At 42.4% G+C, this 14,262-nt stretch overlaps 1 protein-coding gene across 2 annotated transcripts in view; it reads left to right on the top strand.

Moving 5' to 3' along the window:
- Positions 1 to 14,262, top strand: part of ATP10B (ATPase phospholipid transporting 10B (putative)) — a 91,486-nt gene that overhangs the window by 25,787 nt on the left and 51,437 nt on the right. For both annotated transcript variants that reach the window (XM_061616763.1, XM_061616762.1), the window contains 3 exons: positions 6,071 to 6,275; positions 7,650 to 7,735; positions 8,322 to 8,428. In XM_061616763.1, the coding sequence (XP_061472747.1) occupies positions 6,071 to 6,275; positions 7,650 to 7,735; positions 8,322 to 8,428 (398 nt within the window). The remainder of the gene's footprint in view (positions 1 to 6,070; positions 6,276 to 7,649; positions 7,736 to 8,321; positions 8,429 to 14,262) is intronic.

Below are 14,262 nucleotides of genomic sequence, written 5' to 3'. Positions count from 1 at the left end.
TGGAGCACAGGTGGCATAAATCTTGGTCTGAACCTGACCAAACATGGGTAAGATTGTACCATCATGCCTACTGCATAGCAGTGGTGGTGACAAAGAAAGCTTGCTTCTCCAGCACCATTGCGTCCATAAATAGCCATCCAGCAGAGCTTTTCTGAGTTGTGAATGGGCTTTTATCATCTGGCCAAGGAAGCCCGCAGAGGCCTGCTGTAATAACTCTGAGAGGCACTTTAGGGGCAAAATTGCTCAGATTTGGACAGAGTTGGATGCCACGGTTAAAGCAAGTCCACTGGATGCAACCAGAGGGCTGTCTGTTCCATCTGTACTGGATCAGTTTCAGTTATTGTGGCTTAAGGCAGAGCTTGGAAAAGTTACTTTTTTGAACTACAACTCCCATCAGCCCAATCCAGTGGCCATGCTGGCTGGGGCTGATGGGAGTTGTAGTTCAAAAAAGCAACTTTTCCAAGCTCTGGCTTAAGGATATAGATAAGCTGTTTGAAGAAGTGGAGCTGACCACCCTTACCCATCTTGGTTTCTTACAGCTAGCTGTAGGGGGTTGTAGCTGTCCAGGGAGTGATCAATGCTTCACTGGAGGAGGGGGAGGTATCAACTGCCTTGACGGAGGAGGTGGTGCGTCCCCTCCTTAAGAGGACCTCATTGGATCTAGAAGTAATACTTCTAGATCCAATGAGGTCCTCTTAAGGAGGGGAAATATCCCCTTTTCGGGCAAGGTGCTCAAGAGGGTGGTGGCAGTCCAGCTTCAAGCATGCTTGGAGGAAACAGATTACATGGATCCATTCCAGTCTGATTTCAGGCCTGGCCATGGCACTGAAACTGCCTTGGTCACCCTGGTTGATAACAACTGTTGGGAGAGAGATAGGGGGAATGCAACCTTGCTCATTCTCCTTGATCTCTTTGCTTTTGATACTATTATAATAATAATAATAAATTTTATTTCTAGGCCGCCTATCTGGCCGCACAAGCGGCCACTCTAGGCGGCGTACAAGATAAAGTAAAATACAACATACAAACTACATAAAAACCCAAGAACTACAATATAAAACGAAACTGAACCCACCCATAGCTAAAACCAATGGCACCCAAAAGAAAAAAGAAAAAAAAGCAGCAAAACAAAAACAAAACAAAAGACAAAAACCCAGGCCACCTCAGCCAGCCGGCTTATGTATCCCTCCCAAGAGGGACAGGTGATGGAAATTAGTCACAGCTGGCTGGGTACCTGGGACCTGGTCCTGCAGGAGGCATGTCTGCCAGGCAGCAGTCCCACTGGGAAGGGTGGTGGAGGTGGTGTTCCAACAGCAGCAGCAACATCTTGTCCATCTTGGCTAGTGAAGGCTAGTAGGACTGGTACCACCGGCTGGGCTAAGGAAATGATAAATGCCTCCTTGAGTGAGGGAGTAGTCCCTGGTAGCCTCAAGGAGGCAGTAGTAAGACCTCTTTTAAAGAAACCTTCCTTAGACCCAGATAACCTGAACAACTATAGACCGGTGGCGAATGTCCCCTTTTTGGGCAAGGTTCTGGAGCGGGTGGTTGCCGGTCAGCTCCAGGCGCTCTTGGATGAGACCGATTATCTGGATCCGTTTCAATCCGGTTTTAGGCCTGGTTTTGGCACTGAAACAGCCTTGGTCGCCCTGTACGATGACCTTTGTCGGGAGAGGGACAGAGGGAGTGTGACTCTGTTGATTCTCCTTGATCTCACAGCGGCGTTTGATACCATCGACCATGGTATCCTTCTGGGGAGACTCGCGGAGTTGGGAGTTGGAGGCACTGCTTGGCAGTGGTTCCGCTCCTACTTGGCGGATCGTCGCCAGAAGGTAGTACTTGGGGAACATTGCTCGACACCTTGGACTCTCCATTGTGGAGTCCCTCAGGGGTCGGTTTTGTCCCCCATGCTTTTTAACATCTACATGCAGCCTCTGGGTGCCGTCATCAGGAGTTTTGGAGTGCGTTGCCACCAGTACGCTGATGACATGCAGCTCTATTTCTCCTTTTCATCCTCTACAGGTGAGTCTGTGGATGTGCTGAACCACTGCCTGACCGTGATAACGGACTGGATGAGAGCTAATAAACTGAGACTCAATCCAGACAAGACTGAGACACTGTTGGTGAGTGCCTTCCCTGTTCAGATGGTGGATGTTTACCCTGTTCTAGATGGGGTTACACTCCCCTTGAAGGAACAGGTTCGTAGTCTGGGGGTTCTTTTCGATCCTTCCCTGTCTCTTGAGGCGCAAGTGGCCTCGGTGGCAAGGAATGCGTTCTACCATCTTCGGTTGGTAGCCCAACTATGCCCCTATCTTGACAGGGGTGACCTCGCCTCAGTTGTCCATGCTCTGGTAACTTCTAGGCTGGATTACTGTAATGCGCTCTACGTAGGGCTGCCCTTGAAGACAGTTCGGAAACTTCAGCTAGTGCAAAATGCAGCAGCCACACTGCTGACGAGGACCAGCCGGTCAGCACATATAACACCTGTTCTGGCCCATTTGCACTGGCTACCTATCTGTTTCCGAGCCAGATTCAAGGTGCTGGTTATGACCTATAAAGCCTTACACGGCGTGGGACCGCAATATCTTGTGGAACGCCTCTCCCACTACGAACCTACCCGGTCACTTCGCTCAGCATCTAAGGCCCTCCTCCGGGTACCAACCCATCGAGAAGCCCGGAGGACAGTTACTCGATCTAGGGCCTTTTCTGTAGTGGCCCCCGAACTGTGGAACAGCCTCCCCGAAGAAATACACCTGGCGCCTACGCTTCTATCTTTTCAGCGCCAGGTTAAGACCTGGCTATGCTCCCGGGCATTTTAATGTGTTAACTTCTATATTTCTGTTGTTCCTTGTTTGTGTTTACTATTGTTTGGTTGTTTTTATTATGATATTTTGTATTTTAATCTTTTTGTACACCGCCCAGAGAGCTATTTGCTATGGGCGGTTTAAAAATGAAACAAATAAATAAATAAAAATAAAAACAGCAGGCTCTCCTTCCCTGGGTGGCGATGTTCTCCTTCTTCCTGCAGGCACTATACTATACTATACTATACTATTGGCCACGGTATTCTTTTTGAGCTTCTCAGCGAGGTGAGGGCTTCAGTGGTTCTTCTCATACCTCCAGGGCTGCTTCCAAACAGTAGTTATGGGAGGCTACAGTTTGGCATCATGGGAGCTGTCCTGTGGTGTTCTGCAGGGTTCCATCTTGTCCCCATGCTATTTAACATATGAAGCTGCTGGGAGCTGTCATCAGGAGATTTGGAGTGAGTGAGGTGTTATCAATATGTAAACCGCCCAGAGAGCTTCTGCTATGGGGCGGTATATAAATGTAATAAATAAAATAAAATAAAATAAATGTGCAGATGACACCCAATTCTATCTCTGTTTCATCTCAATTATAAGAGGCAGTTGAGGTGCTTGGAAGCTGTGATGGACTGGATGTGGGCCAATAAATTGAGGCTAAATCCTGAAAAGACAGAGGTGGTATGTGTCCAGAGTTATCATGTGGGAGATGGCTTGTTCTGGATGGGGTTACGCTCCCCTTGAAGGACTAGGTCCTCAGCTTGGGGGTCCTCCTGGATCCAACATTGTCACTGGAGGCTCAGGTTGCCTCACTGGTTAGGAGTGCCTTTTCCCAGCTCCACCTTCAGGTGCTACAAAAATGACAACCAGATAGTTGACTGGGATTAGTAATACAGATCCTATTTTGTTGGTATTAAAACATCTTCCCTGGCTTCCTATATGCTTGCAAGTACAATTCAAAGTGCTAGTACCGACCTATAAAGCCCTATACAATTTAAGATCAGAATATCTAAAAGACTGCTGCACCCATACAAATCTGCACATTCATTAAGATCACCTTTGGAGGTCACCAAATTTCCTTCATAAATTAGTCAGGTAGTGACTGGGGATAGGGCTTTTTCTGTGACGGAACAACCTAATTCAAGGTGTTGGTGTTGACCTTTAAAGCCCTATACGGTTTCGGCCCAGTTTATCTGAAGGAGCGCCTCCAGCATCACCAGTTATGCCGCCTGACGAGATCAGCCACACAAGATCTTCTCTCGGTCCCACCAGTTAAAACAGCGAGGCTGGTGCGGACTAGAGAGGGCATTTTCGATTGTGGCCCCCACCCTCTGGAATTCCCTTCCTTTCGATCTTCGCCATGCCCCCTCCCTGATAGGTTTCCGCCGGGCCTTGAAGACCTGGCTGTTCAGGCAGGCCTACGGGATTTCTGGGATGGGTTAGTTTTTAATGTTGTTTCAAATTGGTAGAGTGGTGTTGGACGAATTGTGGTTTTATAATTTTATATTGTATTATCGTATCAATGTACGTCGCCTAGAGTGGCCGTTAACTCGGCCAGATAGGCGACTCACAAATAAAATTTTATTATTATTATTATTACTAATTAGAGGTGCTAATCTGCCATCTACTATATTGAGTTTTAGGCTACAATCCTTCACACACTTACCAGAGAGCAAGTCCCATTGAATGGAACTTACATCTGAGTAGATATGCATAGGATCACACAGTTAGTTAGTATGTTAAAATGGTTTTATTTGCCCAGGATTTTAGTGAACAATAATGATGGTATTTTAATTACTACTATTGAGATTTTTAATCTGCTGTTTTAGTGATCTGCTTTACTGATTGTGTAATAATGTATGTTGTTTTACCAATTTTATCGATGTTACTGTTTTGATTTAATCTGGAAGCTGCTTTGTAAACTCTTGGAACTAAAAAGTGGTGTGTGTGTACTCTGAAAGAATGAAACAAATCAAACGTATACTGCCCTGAGAGCCATAACAGAATAGCAGGATATTATTTATTTATTTAGCCAGATTTATATACCACTTAATAAAAAATAAAAAATACAGAACAGTATAAAATATTCATTAAAACAATAGTGATAAAAAGTGGACAATAACATTATCAAAAAAATAGAATTAACAGTTTGAAAAACTAAGATATATGATTTTATTTTATTTATGGGTGATGATCATTTGACTTCAACTAGGAATGGATGAATATGTCAGTTTTGGTTTCTCTACTTTTCTTATTTTTCCAGTCTTAAATTCAGTTTTCCATATTTCTGCAGCAGCTTGTGGTTTTTGAAAAATATTCCTCATGAAAATTCATGAACATTTCAATGCAAATATCTCCCAATAATAATAATAATTTTATTGCTTACCTGCCCTTCACCATAAGGTCCCGGAGTGGGTTACAGCAATTTAAAAATACAGTATTAAAAATGGTTCGAAACAAATTACAGTCACAAGAAAATATACACATTTTTGTATGTAGTTTTAACCAACATACATTTTTTGCAAGCCATTTCTGCAGATATGATACGTTTTGTATGTTGTTTTCACAAATATATGCATTTTGATGCATGCTCTACCCTAGTATAAGCATTTTGGCCCATGCTGTTTCATTTGAGAACTGCATCATGAAACTTGGAAAATGGAAATGGACTGCCTGCAAGTTGATCCCGGCTTATGGCGACCCTATGAATAGGGTGTTCATGGTAAGCGGTATTCAGAGGGGGTTTACCATTGCCTCCCTCTGAGGCTAGCCTCCCCAGCTGGCTAGGGCTTGCTCAGCTTGCCACAGCTGCACAAGCCAGCCCCTTCCTTGTCTGCAACTGCCAGCTGGGGGGCAACTGGGCTCCTTGGGACTATGCAGCTTGCCCACGGCTGCACAGGTGGCAGGGCAGGTAACTCCTGAGCCACTCACTGTGGTGTGATCTTTAGCTGGCCCTTGACACCCAGGAGACACGAGCGGGGATTTGAACTCACAGACTCTGGACTCCCAGCCAGGCTCTCCTCCTCACTGTGCTATACCAGATGTCTGAACTTGGGGACATGCAAATTTTGAAGCATTGTTGTGTTTCGGTTCACATATTGGGTTGAGAAGTGTAAATTAAGTAGTTTCTCATAAAAATGCAAACAAAACCAAATTCCCCCCCCATCTCTAGCTTCAACCACTTTGCCAACTAGTCCTGTACCCTAAAGAAAAGAGATGCCTGGTGGGACTTTCACAAGGCCTTTCAGCTGTGGTGCATTTTCTCATAACAGGAGCAAAACCACCTACATTGAGAAGTGCTGGGAAGAGGTACAAGTGGGAGACTTTGTGCAACTGCAGTGTAATGAGATCATCCCCGCTGACATCCTGCTGCTCTACTCCTCTGATCAGAATGGGATCTGTCACTTAGAGACAGCAAATCTTGATGGAGAGACCAATCTTAAACAAAGACAGGTTGTGAAAGGATTCTCTAATCAGGTATGCCTGGAAGTTACTTCTGCAACTTGTCCTCTCTCTTCTTTTAGTGGGATCTCAGTATGCAAATAAACTTAAGACAAAGCACAGAACTATCCAGCTGGAGGGAATCAATAGCAGAATAAATTTTAACAGACTCGTTTCACAAAATGTGCTTTGATGGGCTTGAAATGGAAAGGGACTGCCTTCAAGTCGATCCCGACTTATGACGACCCTATGAATAGGGTTTTCATGGTAAGTGGTATTCAGAGGGGGTTTCCCATTGTCTTCCTCTGAGGCTGAGAGGCAGTGACCGGCCCAAGGTCATCCAGTGAGCTTCATGGCTGTGTGGGGATTCGAACCCTGGTCTCCCAGATTGTAGTCCAACACCTTAACCACTATGCCATTTCCACAACTGCCACAATATTAGGTGCAAGATCACTCAGAGCTCTGGTGTGGGAAAGTGATTTGAAGAGGTACCATGAACTAACCTTTATCCTTTGTTGCTGAATTACTAGAGGTGTGTGTTTCAGGGGCAGGGCAGAGAGGAGGTTACTGTTCATAAAATACTGACTGCTACACTTCAACATACATTACTCTTATATAAAATATACATAGGTATATCACTTTAAAAAACTATGTAACTACAGCAGTGAGCATGCCTTAATCCAGGACAGCACAACTTGTGAAATGCCAGCCTGCCATCCATTTTTGTGGCATTTGGCAAATCTTCATTCATGCAGTGTCAGGCAAGTGGCAAGAGCAAGGGCTTTACTGAAATCCTGCTGGGCCAGAAATGTGCACAGCAGTTGGGCTGGGTTGGGCTTGGCGGGGAACAAATTGTGAGGGAACAAAGCCTGCCTTGATTAAATATGCCAGTGGATAGATCCTGGATATGAATGTTAACATTGGTATAAAGGAATATTTCCCTTAACCAAGCCACATCAGGTAATATCAGGAGAGAGTCCATCTCCAGAAGAAAACGTTGTGATGGTATGTGGCAGAAATCCAGAAGCAAGCAGGGGTTTTTTTCTTAATCTCCTCCCTTGCACCCTCAATCACTTTCCTTAAGGATCCAAATGCTGGGAACACATTACATGCTGGGATATCTTGCATGTGAGCAGCTGCAGCTAGCATAAAACTCCTGTGATCTTTTGGGTTCCCAAGCTTGCAAACAGATTATTTCTGGAATGATGAAAATCAGCGCTAAACTTTCACTAGATTTCCAGAACTAGCTTTTACATCATGTGAAAGGTCAAATAAAATGTGCAGATTACCAGGTAAGAAATTTCAGAATAACAAAATAAAGAGCAGTGTGAAAGCAGCCTTTAACATATGTTCATTTGAGAGTTCACATAACAGGAACTTACTGTGAGATTTTATTTTGTTTTGTTGCAGAACACTGAATTTGAGCCAGAACGTTTCCAAAACATAATTGTTTGTGAAAAACCCAACAACGATCTCAATAGATTTAAAGGCTATATGTAAGTTACTGCCATTTTTATTCCTGTATTCATAGATCTCTCAGGCAAACATAGTCTGTACCCACCTATAAGTCTCACAGCTGACACTGTAGCACAGCAGAAAGCAGGAGGAGCCTCCCAAGATCTTTAAACATTGTGCATAAAAAATGCTGAGCAGAAGGTATCAGTGAACCTCACCACACCCCCATTCTGTAATGTAGATTCTCTGCCTTCAGCTCTGACCTGAAGCCACAGCATGCTGATGTCTAAGCAAAACCCACCCCGTGGACACAGCCTTAGAACAGGGGTTGCTTGTCTGAGGCCCTCCAGATGTTGTTGCATTCCATCAACCTCAGCCAGCACAGCCAATGGTCTAGGGATGGTGGGATTTGGTGTCCAGCAACATCTGGTGTGCTACAGGTTAGCCACCCCTGGTTTAGAAAGCGTGTGTGTGTGTGCGTGTGTGTAAAAAAGGCTGCAATCCGGTATACACTTACCTAGAAATAAGTCCCATTGAACTCAGTGGGACTTACTTTTGAGTATGTATGCGTAAGATTGCAGTATAAGAGACCAAGAAATAAAAGGAAAATCCCATTCTTCCTTATAGGAAGCAGCCGGACCTCACTCAGATTGGTTTCAACAATGAAAGTCTCCTTCTTCGTGGATGCACAGTGAGGAACACAGAGGTTACAGTAGGAATTGTTGTCTATGCAGGTAATTTGCTTTTATTTTCATGCAGTGGCTGAAGTCCATTCAGATGAGAACTACAATTTGTTTCTTGGTCCCAACATTCCTCAGTGCAACATGAAATCTGGCACTAGCTGACTTTCATCTAATTAAGGTTGCAATTTTATACAAACTTATCTGGGAGAAAGCCCCATTGCATTTAATGGAACTTACGTCTGAGTAGCCATGAATAAAATTGCACTGTACGTTTGCATAACACCTTCTGTATTGCATCTATACACTGTTATAAACTTCATGTTTGAGGGGATTTACCATTGTGCTAAGATTTTCCTCTCCCCCCCCCATTTGCTTTGGTTGAACCCAGCCTGAAGAAAAGTTCTGGAGAACTCAAACACTTGCTCACTGTTTTATGACATTTTAGTTGGTCCTAATAAAGGTGTAACCTTACTGTGGCTTTTGATAATTTGATGTTGCTTTATAAAAGGTCAGTTTATGGGGGGAAATGTACTTCAGTGTACTATTTGGCTGTCAAGCCCACAAGCGTGTTCAGATAACCATGGATTTGTAATATTTGTATTTTAATTGTTTTCTGTATTCTTACATAAAGCTACCTTGGGAATTTTGATTGAAGAGTGGTGGGGAAAAATTAATAACTTTTATTTTAGCAGCACTTAACCAGGAGCTATAAGAGCCAGCCTGAAGAAAGATAAACATGGCCTGTCCCACTTAGTAATCCAATATGAGTGGCTAATGGAGCTACCTGGAGAAGCTACTTACATAAATAAAAGAATGCACTGTAAAGAAGGAACTTTTATAACAGGGATGGGGAACCTATATGCAGGGCTGCCAACAGATAAGTAGAAAGGGTCCATTTCTACTGGGCCCAGGGCCATCTGGGAGCTCAGACTCTTAGCTTTCATTTAAAAACAATTTCTATGAAATGAGCTAGCCAGCTGCTCCAGTCCACACCCATTCAGGTTTTTACCAATGAATGAAGCCAAGGAATCTGTTCAACACTAGGCAATAAGTAGAAACCCTTACAAGTGATAAAAAGAGTTGCCTTTTCCTGCTTGTCTCTACATATTGGTTAATAATGTGCACTGCACATCATGTGAGTTGAGTAAACTTAAAGCTTTCAGCAGCAGCACATGTGCCTGCCTACCCACTTTTCTCTCTGTGCACATCCAGCACAAGGTCCAGAAAATCAAGAAAGTGCACACAGAACAGCAGGATCTTGATAGGCATGTTCAGTACAATTTAGTGATGATAACAATAGAAGTGTGCATGCAGGGATTTTTTAATTATTTGCAAAAAAAAAAGCATACATTTTATCTCATCAAATAATTTTTGAACAGAAATAAAAAGTGTATAAGTAGCTTAGATGCCATTACAATATGTTATAATTTTCTAACTGTAAAGAGTCATACAAGTTTAAATTTTCCTGGGCTGCTAAACAGGGCAGCTTATTCGTCTTATTCATAGCCTGTTTTGAAAACCTTCCTAACATAACGCTTTAATCCTAGATTCACTTTTCTGGGAGTAAAGCTGCAATCCTGGGAGTATTGAATTCAATAGGACTTACTTTTGAGTAGACATGGTTAGGATTGTGCTGTAAGTCAGTGAGACTTATCAGTAGACATAGCATAGAACTGTGTTGTTAATTCTTCTACCTATTGCTCTCTTCCTGTTCAATCCTATTTTTAAGGCAGTTAGGCGGGGCTTCCTTAGTTGTCACTGCTGTTATTTGGTAGGAAATGAATACTGTTTTTTTAAAAAAAATGTTCTGCATTGACCAACTGGTTTTGACAATAAGCTATATATGGGGTGTATTTTTACATCTCCAGTGTGTGTATATGAGTCTTTCCAATAGCCCTATGAGATAGGTTAGGCTGAGAGTTGGTTTGTTCAAGCTGCACATGCTTAGTGTGTGGAGGGGACAAGTTTTTTTATATTATTTGCTGGAAAATATCAGGACTGTGGGATGTGGCAATTAAAGCAATTGGAGGGGGCTGCCTTTGTGCATGCTTTTTCTCCTTACTGCATGGTTTGTGAATATGACATGATATATTTGCACTTTGCTTTTCTTTCTGGGTTCTCCCTCTCCCTTTTATCTTTGCAACAACCCTATGAGGTAGGTTAGGCTGAGAGCTGGCTCAGTCAAGCTGCACAAGTTTTTTTAGTTCCAATATTTTTAATATTTTTTAATTTTAAAATGTTGTTTAATAAGTGTATGGTTATGGTTTTTGAAGTATTTATTGCTGTTGTAAAATACCTTGTGAGGGCAGGAACTCTGAAAGGCAGGTTTACAATCTGCTAAATACATTTTAAATCAAGAGTATAGATTCAAAATAACTGTTCGTATTGTAATACACATACATAAACAGCAGTTACCACCAACAGATTTGGTGCCAGGAAGTCAGGGCTGAGTGAAAATGTAGGGGGCCCTATCTACGTACAGGAAATCCTGTTGGCATGCCTGCCTATGTGGCCCTCCAGATGCTGCTGGACTACAACTCCCATCATCCCTGACCATTGGCCATGCTGGCTGGGGCTGATGGGAGTTGGAGTCCAGCAACATCTGGAAGAGCCACACAGGTTCTCCATCCCTACTATAGGATTACAAGGTCTGGGTGATTAATCACATGCTCCAATGCCTTTCATTCTGAGGATAAGGCTCTGTCCTAAGCCACCCGTCAGGAACTGTTGCTGAAATCAATGAAACTTGTAAATATTTATATTTTTGGAATGTCAGCATGTTACCAAATTGCATGCCCTTGGAGTTCCATGGAAAAGAAAATTACAGTTATGGTTGTGGTCCTGATCAAGACTGTAACTCAGAAATGAGAGCATTTTGAACTAACTTTCTTCCCTTGCCATGCCTGTTTAAATGACAGTTCTTGACTTTAGGACTGTGCTTTTAGGAATGGTGGGGAGGACCTATACATTTTAGGAATACTAATTCCTTAATAAATCCCTCTGCAAAACTGTCTATTTGCATGTTCGACCTTTGATGCTGGAACTGTCATTGACATATGTTCACACACAGCACCACAGTGGCCATGCCCATAGCAAGGGAAAAGCAGGGAGTTCAGAGCTCACCACGAGGGGTACACAATAGTCTAGTTTCTCTTTTAAGTTTCATGGTTAGAACTTCAAATACCCGTCCACTGAAACTATAGCAATTTGATTCCAATTTAGCACACGTTTTCTTTTTTGGCGTGCTGTTTTGTTGGTAATTCAGATTCACTTTGTGAAGAGCTAAATAACATTAAAAATACTCGCTGCTGGATCTGACATATGGGGCTTTCTTTATGTTCACACAGAAAGTGCACTGGTAGCATCTCATTAAGTAAATTTGGTTGCTGTGAAATAGTCAAACATACTTAAAAATCAGTCAGCCATCTAATTAGATTCTAACACATTTAAGTACTCTGTCTCTTCCAGCTCAAGTAGATGCTCATTGTGAATACAGCGTGTTTCCACTGTTTTCATACGTTGAAGCAAAATCCATCTCTTTACTGAGTTTATAGAAGTAAGACATGTAACAATGACTCAAAATGAAGGGGCTTTCATGGAAGCATCCTGTACTATTAATAATAGTAATGGTTATAGCAGGTTGCACAAACTTACCACTCTCCCAAACACTTTATTCAAGTAATACTCCTGTGATGTGAATTATAGGAAAATGTAACATTAGTTGTCAAATGTATTTCACTGAGTGACACACTCAAGGGAGCTGGTGAACTTCCACGTAGTGTTGTAGTATTAGGAAACTGTGCTGATTTTAACGTAGGGTACCTCTGGACCAGTAGCGTAGTGGCAAATTCAGAAGTTCAGGGTTTCTTCATGACAGCCATAGCCACATACAGCCTTTTTTGCTGTTGGGTTGAGAATGAGATCCATGTTAATGCCTTCTCCCATAACAGAGATCTCTAGGAGCCAATCAGCATGAAATGGGAGAGTGTTACCCACTGAAAATAGTCTTCTCAGTGGTTGACTCACCTCCTTTCACTCTGATCAGCTACAATCAGCCAGAAAGGACAAGGAAGCATGTTACAAGACTCTTCTCAGTAACTAACACACTCCCCTTTCATGCTGATTGGCTTGTAGGATGCTGGAGACATTGGGACCCTGCTCCCAAAAAAGTAAGAGGTCTAAACCCCTCCCCCAACCGAGACCCTGGACGACTACACCCCTGCTCTGTACTAAATATGGTATAGAATATAACAATTGACATGCTGGATCAGATCCCATAGCAGCCAAAAGGGCCTCAGAAACTCACAAGCACAACATGATGGAGACAATCATCATCTGTGGTATGCCCCAACATCTGTTAATCAGAGATGTACTGTTTCAAAACATAGGATTCCCTTTTAACTATTCTGGCTAATAGACATTGATAGGTCTATCCTTCATGTATTTGTCTAATCCTTTCTAAAGCTAGGTAAGCTAGTAACCATCACCACATCTTGTGGCAATGAATTCCATAAATTAATGATGTATTGTGTGAGGAAGGATTTCTTCTTAATACACTGAACCTACTGCTAATCTCTGGGAACTAGGAGGGGAGAGAGAGATTTCATCACCATTCATTTTAAATGGTTGCTGAGGTAAAGCTCTGCTTTCCACAAGTGTATTATTCCTCAGCAAGGCTTCTTCTCTAGAAACAATTCTAGTCTTAAATTGTGTACAAACATGCATGCCAATCTCACTTTTTTTTCCTTCTGCAGCTTCTTTCCATTGCATTTAATAGATGTACTGGGCAGCAAACTGAACACTGATCAGTAGTCTGTGCTTTTTTTCTCCCTTCCCTATTCAGATGAACTTCTACCTTTTTTATTTTTGAAGGGCTGTCTGTACATTTATTAACAGTGCAATCCTGTTCATGTTTACTCCCACTGTGCTCAATGGGGCTTCCTCCCTGGTAAGGAGTTAGGATTACTACCTAAATAATACATTATCCTGCTTTACATGCATACACACATACAAGTAGAATCTGTTTTGAAAACACTGAAAAACTACTTCAAGGAAAAGTGGGTAGGTGAGTTAGTAATGTCACCAATTTCCTGCCAATCAGTGCTACATGTCTCTGCCTTCTCTTGTAAGCCAAAGAACTAGTCAAAATGCAGTGTGTGCTTCCAAGGGAGAGTGCCACTCAAATTGTATACATCTCAAATTATGTACACTATGTACATGTGCCCTTAGTAATGTTTTATACTAATTTAGACTAGGACAGATTCTAGTCTAAGAGGCTTATAACTTCATGGATCCCCTTCAGTCCTTTTTAAATGATTGGTATTGTGCTGGTTACTTTCTTATTTGCTCTAATAAGGAGGACAGTTTTAGTAATAAATGAATATATTGCTACTGCAACTAGCCAAGGATTCCTTTTGTTAGGTAGATTCCTGGTTTATAGCCCAGAATGGTCAGCTGATCTGAGCTAATGATCAGTAAACATTCAGCAGACCCTCACTTGTATCTGAATGCAATATTTATCTGAGACAGAGCTTGGAAAAGTTATTTTTTTGAACTACAACTCCCATCAGCCCAATCCAGTGGCCATGCTGGCTGGGGCTCATGGGAGTTGTAGTTTTAAAAAAGTAACTTTTCCAAGCTCTGATCTGGGATTTGGGAAGGTAACACACAGGCTTCAACTAAGGGGGAGAGAGATCATATAAATGTGTGGGGGTGTAAACAAATAGGAGTTTGTATTAAACAGGTACAGAAGACAAGTAAGAGAGCAGAGAGTTAACTGAAGGAATCTAATATGTGGAAGAAGTGCATGCTATTTGCCTTCACCTGTATATGTGTAAATAAACTATATATTGGGAAATTATAAGTCTCCAGTGCTCTCTCCTCTG

The sequence above is a fragment of the Rhineura floridana genome, chromosome 3 (genome assembly GCF_030035675.1).
Source record: "Rhineura floridana isolate rRhiFlo1 chromosome 3, rRhiFlo1.hap2, whole genome shotgun sequence".
NCBI classification, from domain to species: Eukaryota; Metazoa; Chordata; class Lepidosauria; order Squamata; family Rhineuridae; genus Rhineura; species Rhineura floridana.
This window is presented reverse-complemented; position numbering and strand designations above follow the sequence as displayed.